The sequence below is a fragment of the Eurytemora carolleeae genome, unplaced genomic scaffold (assembly GCF_000591075.1).
Source record: "Eurytemora carolleeae unplaced genomic scaffold, Eaff_2.0 scaffold230, whole genome shotgun sequence".
In the NCBI taxonomy this organism is placed as follows: domain Eukaryota; kingdom Metazoa; phylum Arthropoda; class Copepoda; order Calanoida; family Temoridae; genus Eurytemora; species Eurytemora carolleeae.
Window position 1 is genome coordinate 1,523 of NW_019396619.1, and position 8,492 is coordinate 10,014.

At 33.7% G+C, this 8,492-nt stretch overlaps 1 protein-coding gene across 1 annotated transcript; it reads left to right on the forward strand.

Annotated features, from left to right (window-relative positions):
- Window positions 1-1,409: 1,409 nt before the first annotated feature.
- On the forward strand, window positions 1,410-8,315 carry LOC111706413 (serine proteinase stubble; the record flags this gene model as incomplete). The annotated part of the gene is given in 9 exon segments (XM_023479289.1): window positions 1,410-1,450; window positions 1,748-1,807; window positions 1,912-1,997; window positions 2,487-2,574; window positions 4,122-4,210; window positions 4,470-4,567; window positions 4,848-4,929; window positions 5,801-5,865; window positions 7,673-8,315. Coding segments are annotated over 8 exon segments (630 nt in total). The 3' UTR covers window positions 7,746-8,315.
- Window positions 8,316-8,492: the final 177 nt, after the last annotated feature.

Below are 8,492 nucleotides of genomic sequence, written 5' to 3' on the forward strand. Positions count from 1 at the left end.
TTTCTGATCTCACTCTGTTCAAAAGCTCTCTATCTTTAATTATAACCTTGTGTCAACATCTTGTCTAGTGATATAAAATAAATTAAATATTTGTATTTCAAGTGAACTAAATTATCTCGAATATTGATATTTGTGTTTAGATTTTGTCTTGTTGATAAAATAAATTCATAACTCTGAAAACTTCTTTTAATTACTGATATTTGACATAATAAACAAATTAAATCTAATAATAGCTATATCTAAGACAGAGAGATAGAGAGTTTGGATATTGAATAAATTTGAGTTTATTGATTTGGTAAACAGTTATAGAACATTGAAATCTTGAAATTTATATATAGAAATAATTGGGTCAGATAAGATATAATATAATCACACTGGATACCACTGGTACAGGTAGAAGAGTTAAACCTGTGATAAAATCTACTTTTAGCGAAGATATTGCTGAGTTATTCTCCTTTATAGGAGAGAGTTGTCAAGTACATGCTGCCCTTTCCCTCGTCTCTGCATTTATAATAACAGTGACTCCTTTCTATCTAATACGCTTCTGCTTCAGACAGATCAAGAGATCATACTACTGGAGCTGTTCTTATTTCCAATCTCCTCCTAAGCAATAGAGATTAAAATAAGTTGTAGTACTTAAGAGAATAGTCTAAGTAACTACAAGTCTACCCTGAAGAACAATGCATCAGTCCTGCCTCACCACTCTGCAGTTCCAGCCACAAAACCAGATCAGATCCCTTCAAGTTTAGTTTCTTGTTCTCATGTTTTTATCAGAGAGGATGCATCAAACCCTCTGTTGTCTCCGTTATATAGAGGACCATATCTAGTTCTTTCAAGTATCCAAAGTATTTCCTCGTTGAAATTGGTTCCAAGTCTGACACTGTCTCCGTGGATCGGCTTAAACCTGTACTATCAGATCATCCAGTTACTCCTCAGCAGCCTCCCCGACGTGGAAGACCTCCGTCGTCTCCGGCTCCGTTAGCTCCGGCTCCGTCAGCTCCGGCTCCGTTGGCTCCTGCCTCTCCAGAGAGCCCTGGGAATGCAGAAGAAGGTTCGGTTCTCACCTCAACAACTTTCTCCTCTCCCAGTGCGTAGGAACCTGCGAAGAGAAGTCCGGGATAACCATTCAGTGCTTCATCATCTTCATCACCTCGATGCTGGAGGGACCCCTGTGGAGACCCTGGAATATTGTCTTCTTCCCAGAAGCTCTGTAAACCAAACCAAATATATTTACACAGTTTTTTAGATACCATGTTGTAACTGATACAAAAAATATATATTCAGTCCGTTTATATCTTTGTTATTTTGCGTCGCTACAAACAATTAAAATTTTTTTTTGTATTATCTGTACCAAAATAAAATTTTTTTTTAAACAATAAATTAAAAGAAATATTCCAACTCCTATCTAGGTGTGGTGCTTCGCTAATCAGCCAAAGATGGGTATTAACAGGTATATTTATTTATAAGTCTATATATAAACATGTCCATAATTGACTAAATATTTAATAAAAACATTTTTTAATGCTCATTTTGATGCTTTGTCATTGTTACACTATATGTATGCTTTATTTTCCTTGTGTCATTGTGATCCAAAGTTCATTATAAAGCCATTTTTTTTCCATATGAAAAAGCCACATGTCAAACCTGAAAATTTTGAATGTAAAAAGCTTGGCTCTAACTGAAATAGAATACTTGTGAATTTGTTTGTCTTGTTCAGATTTTATAACTTTTGAAGATGTTATTTTAGCTGCACATTGTATGAAGACACTTGCCCTGGAGTCAACTTATGTCATGGGAGGATTTTTAGGATTAGCTTTCAACAATCAATTTAAAGTTTTAGCCTCTAACAAAGGTTAATTAATTTTTTTTCAAAATCAAGAACTTTGAATTTTGAATTGAAAGTTTGCTCAGCTGTGAATAACAGAGACACTGCTCAAATAAGAAGGATTGGCAACATATTTGTTCATGAAAACTTTGTGCCTAATCTATATGAACAGGTATCTTAATTATACTCTTAAGTAGATATGAAGTGTTCATTATTATGAAAAAGAAGACTGAACTGAACAAGTGTTACCTTATCCTAATTTCAACATGTTAGACTTTGTAGATCTTGTATAACCGGCTAAAAACCGAAAGAAATCTTGAATATAAAAATTAATGAACCCATGGGTTTTCCAGCTCTTTTTTTATTGTGAAGTGTGAATTCCTATTCTTTAGACTTCTTAGAATTCTCCCAAAGTACAAGTATTTCCCAGATAGTCAATTAGCTTATTCAAAAATGAAAAATTTATTTCCACCAGTACACTAACATATGATACTTTTTGTGGAAAAGTGAGTTTTGATAAAGAAGTTGGGGAAAATAGATATCTCCGTTTTAGCATTCAAAAGTTTCATTTCCGGACAGTTTTATCTCATTTAGATAATACTGAAACAGTCATAAAACATATTGTAATCTTGCTCTTAAAATATTAGATAAAAATGTTTAGGATATTGCTATGCTGTGGGTGAATGAACCTTTTACTTATTCATCTCTGGTTCTTCCTGTATGCCTTCCTCCTCCTTCAACATTAGCAGGTTGTGTAACCAATATTCCTTGATTGTTCTTTCAGTGTTCCTCCCCCTTCAAAATTACCAGGTTAAGTAACCAATATAATCCCTTATCCTATCCCTTCATTATTAACAGGTTGTGTAACCAATATTCCTTGCTTATTCTTTCTGTCTTCCTTCCCCTTCAATAGTAACAGGTTAAGTAACCAATACTCCTCGCTTGTTCTCCCTGTCTCCTCCCCCTTCATCATTAACAGGTTAGGTGACCAATATTCATTATTTGTCCTTCCTGTCTTCCTGTCTCCCTTTAACATTAATTGGTTAGGTAACCAATATTCCTTGCTTGTTCTTCCTGCCTTCCTCTCCCTTCAACATTGACTGGTTGTATAACCGATATTCCTCCCTTGTCCTTCCTGCCTTCCTCTCCCTGAAACATTAACCGGTTGTATAACCAATATTCCTTGCTTGTTCTTCCTGCCTTCCTCTCCCTTAAACATTAACCTGCTGTATAACCAATATTCCTTGCTTGTTCTTCCTGCCTTCCTCTCCCTTGGACATTAACTGGTTGTATAACCAATATTCCTCCCTTGTCCTTCCTGTCTTCCTCTCCCTTCGACATTAACCAGTTGTATAACCGATATTCCTCCCTTGTCCTTCCTGTCTTCCTCCCCCTTTGACATTAACATAACTTCAAACTGTTATCCTCTGCAGATTATTAAAAAGTACTCTATACAAAAGTTTTGACCAGATTTGGTATCTAATATATAATTCATCTGTCTGTCTTCCCTTCTTTCTTATTCCAACTTCCAGTTAATCTTTTCTTCCTAGTCTTATTCTTGTGCACTCTTTTAGCGTCTTCTCAATTTAATTTTCAGCGTCAGAACAATACAAGTGCATAACTATTTTCATCCAATGCATTGGTTATATGCCACCCCATACACAGAAATCATCAAGTATTTAGTTGTAGACTTAATTTCTTGATCATTATAAGCTGTGAAGCTGAAAATATAAACATAATTAGCATGATATATTTATAAAATGTGATGAATGGTAACGGATCACTGCTTAAAATAGGATTAGGGGGTAAGTATTTAGTGATCTTGATCTCTCATGATCATCTGCAACACGACTACCATTATGTACCATGAAAGCTTGTGATTAAATATTACATGTTTTCAGTTTTAATATTTAAAATTTGCCAATAATATTTTCCTTTAACTTGGCGATTGACAGGATTAAATGGAATGTTCTTGCTTATTTAATCATCCTGCATAGATAGTTCTTGGCTGGATCATAATGGTTCAGTCTTCTTCTTTCAGGCTGTAGTTTATTCTAAAATAATAGTTTAGAGTTTACAATTCTAACTCTTCTTTTCTACCCTTATCTTATTTAAGACTGTTATTCTACCTTTGGTTTATTCTTTTCTACCTTTTCTTATTCTACCTTTTGTTTATTATTTTCTTAATCTTCTTATTCTCACTTTGCATAGTTTAAATTCTATGTTTCCTCATCTTACCTCGTCTTATTATACTTTCCTTAATTCTTCTTTTGATTTAACTTTAAAACCTTTCCAGACTTAGTAGAATATAAGAACAGTTCAGCTACCTTGACGGGTTGGGGTAGGAAATGGGACAATGGACCCCTTTCTGATCAGCTTTTAAAGGTAAACTTCTGGTCAAATTTTGACATTTTGATTAAGAAGGAATCAAATAAAATATTAAAAGAAAATTATTATATTATGCAAAATTTCTATTGAACTGTGAAGTTGATTGGTATTAGTTAAAAGTTGAGATGATATTGCTATAGAGGGTTTTTCTTTTACTAATATATTTATAGATAACTACTTTGCCCATAATAACTTGAACCAGTAGATGAACCTTTCATTCCCAGTTCAACTCTATATTTATAAATTCCCATACCAGGTAGATCTACCAGTAATAAGCAATGATGAATGTATGCGCTGGTATGATAACTCAGGATCCAAACAGCTTATACCAGAATCTACTTTTCTTTGTGCAGGGTAGGTTTACCATATAAAATTCAAATCAACAGATTTATTTATTGTTTTTCCAATCTATATACTTAATCAAAAATTTGTAATTTGCCTTCATACCTAAAATTCAGGCAAGATCTAAACCAGTAGATCCCATATGGACCAGGGCAAGTGGTTTTTTTAATTGTATTATAATTTATAAATTATGCAGGTCATTTTAGTTTGTCTGTAGGTTGATTGTTATAATAATAAAAATAATAAGTGCTTGTTTATTGTTGAAAAATTATTGAAAATATTATGTAATGAGATATGAGAATGGAACTATGGACGCCTGTAGTGGAGACTCTGGTGGGCCTCTTGTTCAGTTCAGAGAAGATCAAAGAGCAGAGGTAACCCGTACACTATGTCTCTGCTAGTGCTTAGGATCCATTTCATTTTGATTGGGATCCAGTCATGGACATTGAACATTTCTTCATGATTTTGATTTTTTTTAAAATAAAAATTTTAAAATTTTTTTTCTTTTTTTTTCTTTATTCAATGAAAGGCTCTAAAATGCTAATCTATTCAGGGATTACTGCGTCCTGATGCAAATTCAAGTTTATTTGAGGGTGTATAGCTTGTAAAAAATGTGAAAAAGTCGTATTTTCAAATAAAAGCGCGCGCTCAGACCTTTTCAAAATTGCATTTTGCCGTTACAATACATATTGGTGAGTTCGCATGCAAAAAATCAATGCCCTACGACAATGCTTAGTTATGTTTGAACACAGTTAAAATTTTCTGGAGAGCAATACGTTTTGTGCCCCCCACCCCTTTTTTATAATCTTCTTAAAAAAGATTGAGATATTGAGATATTGGTTTTGATTGCAAAAACATCTTGCTTTTACAGGTTTTTGTTAATATTTTGCCCTTTTATAGATCCAAATCCGTTGATACGCATATTTTTACAGATCCGTATCCAGGAAGCCAAATTGTTGGGGATCTGGATCCGGATCCTAAGCACTGGTCTCTATGAAGCTTATGGAATATGGATGTTACTATGAAAGGCGCTCTAATATTTGCTCAATTATCATTTGCCTTTCTGCCTTTCTTCATATTGCCCATTTGCTCTTAACCTTCAGAAACGACAACATGGGCCCTATTCAAGAATAAAAAAACAATATCCGCTCAGGGATTTCTGCATTAACATAGCGTTGCATCATTCCGAAGTTCCATGCAATTATTCCACAGATTCTAAAAATTAATTGACAATTTCATTTTTAGGTGATTGGAGTTGTATCCTGGGGCATAGGTTGTGGAGTAAAGGGAAGACCAGGAGTATATACAAGGTACTCTGTTCAATTATACAGACCACTCCATTCAATTATTAAGAGTACTCCATTCAATTATACACACTACTCCATTCAATTAAACAGAGTACTTCATTCAATTATACAGACTACCCCATTATTTTATACAGACTAATCGATTAAATTATACAGACATCTAGTTACACAGAGTGCTCAATGCAATTATACAGACTACTACATTCAATAATACAGAGTACTCCATTTAATTGATACCAAATTACTCCATTCTTTAATACAGAGTCTTCCATTCAATTATATACAGAAAACGATCCATTCGATTATACAGAGTACTACATTCAATTATACAGACTACTCCACTTAATTCTACTGAGTTCTCCATTCAATTATGCTGATTACTCCATTCTTACTTACTTGTTACTTGTAGAATAATCTGCAGAGGGCCTCTAGGTCCATAGCGTAGATGTCGGTATAGTCCTCACGGAACAGTGTGCATCGTCTGATCTGAGCTTCAGATTTAGCCTCGCCTACACTGATCCTGACTGCATAAATAAGATTACAGATTAATTTTTTCAAGTCTTGCCTTGAAAAGTTTAACTGTTCTGGCATCTTTAACGTCTGTTGGAAGATTGTTCCAGAGGTTTATAACTCTATTAGAGAAGAAATTTTTTCTGATATCAGTTCTGGATCTAGTTGCAACAAGGTTTTTACTGTAGGCAGTGTTCCTGGTCAGTCGATTAGCATATTACAGAAGAAATTTTTTCTGATATCAGTTCTGGATCTAGTTTCGACAAGGTTTTTACTGTAGGCAGTGTTCCTGGTCAGTCGATTAGCATTGTCTCCCACAGAGTACTCAATTTTACAGAGTACTCAATTCAATTATGCTGATTACTTCATTCATTAATATAATTAGAGTACTCCATTCAATTATAAAGAGAACTCGACATTAAATTAAACACAGTATTACATTCAATCAAATTGAAGGAACTCCATTCGTTGGTATTTAAGGAATTTTTTAATTTCATAACATTTTTCTTTTCTTCCCTGCCTCAAAAATATTCATACATAATAAAAAATTACTCTTACCAGTAAAAAATCAATTCATTATTAGATTTAAATTGATTTACACTTTAATGGATAGTTATAGTTAGATCATAAATTTTAACGCTGTAAATTAAAAATTAGTTTTATTTTTCTGGAATCGAATTAATGCCTCTTATTATAGGTAATTTAAGTATACAGATTTGTTAACCATTAACTTAAGACCTCTGTGTAATGTCGTCTTCAAATTGAAATCTACTCTCGGAGAAAACCAAACCAAATAATTTCAGCCCCATTCTCTTTGTTCTCTGTAGGACGGAGCCTAAAACACTTTCGTTATTGTGAAATCATTAAAGTTAAATAGGAATATTTTCATATAAAGCATTAGTGAATTTCGTCAAATATTCAACTGTAATTTTTTTTTCAGAAGTTTTAAAAAAACGTATTTCAATACTGATCAACAATAAGTTTCCCCTTTATCATCCCCAAATAAATCGTAAGATTTTTTCTATTATTAATATTTATTATAACATTGTACAAGTAACCATGACCTATAATTTATGTTATTTTTTTAGGAAATAAAGCTTTTGTTATTGATTTTCTTGGAGACGGGGTTACTCTGTTGTGTGTGTATTTTGCGGCCTACCGGGAAAGAATTGTCCGGGGAAAATAAACATCCCCCACCAGAATCCTGACTGGCCTATTACCCTGATTTGTCTAGTGTGTTGCTGTTATCTGTCAACAAGATTGTGATAACCTTTTATGCTGCAAATAAAATTCATTGCAGGGTTTCCAAGTTTGTGAAATGGATACATCAGACCATAGAGGAGAATAAAGATGATTATCCTCGCAGAAAATAAATGTTTTGTGCCGAAAGGTTGGTAAAAATTTCGATTTTGATAAAGATTGTTTCTATTAATTTGAATTGGCTTACAGTGGGAGCCATAAAAGGGTGGAACATGAAGACACCCTAAGTTATGATTTTATGTATTTCAATGAACACGAAAAGCAACAAGTACACTGGCCCTGTTTAGGTTAAATTTTAAGCTTCTGGTAAAAAATTCGCTTTATAACAACATCACAAACACAAAATTACCAAAAAGTCGTCTTCCATTCCACAGTTTTTATGGTTCCTATTGTACAGAATCTTTTGGGTGGATATTAGTCTGGAATTTGTATAGCCTTGAATTTTACAACGTACATTTTATTGAACATTGACTGTAGGTTTTCCTCTGTGGGTCGGTTTACCTGCCAACTTAGTTTGTTTTCCTAGAATTAATCAATTAATCACTAAAATGACATCAACATATTTTGAATAAGGTCATGCGTGAAAAATGTTGCTCTGAACGTGAAAACCCTCTTAAATGACAAAAAACCTTTTTCTCAAATAATCTTAGAGGATTGTAGGGTGATGCAAATCATCTTGTTTGTCTGCGATATTTATTATTAGGCGCATTTGCCGCTGAAACTTATTCTTAAACTCTGTCTGATGAAACACAAATCTGCGAAGTGACTCCTATCAATTTTTTACATGGATCTTATAGAAAGTGTCTTAACTTAACACCGTGGCCGAAGCGCTTGGCCCCTAGCCTGTCCTAGCCGCAGCG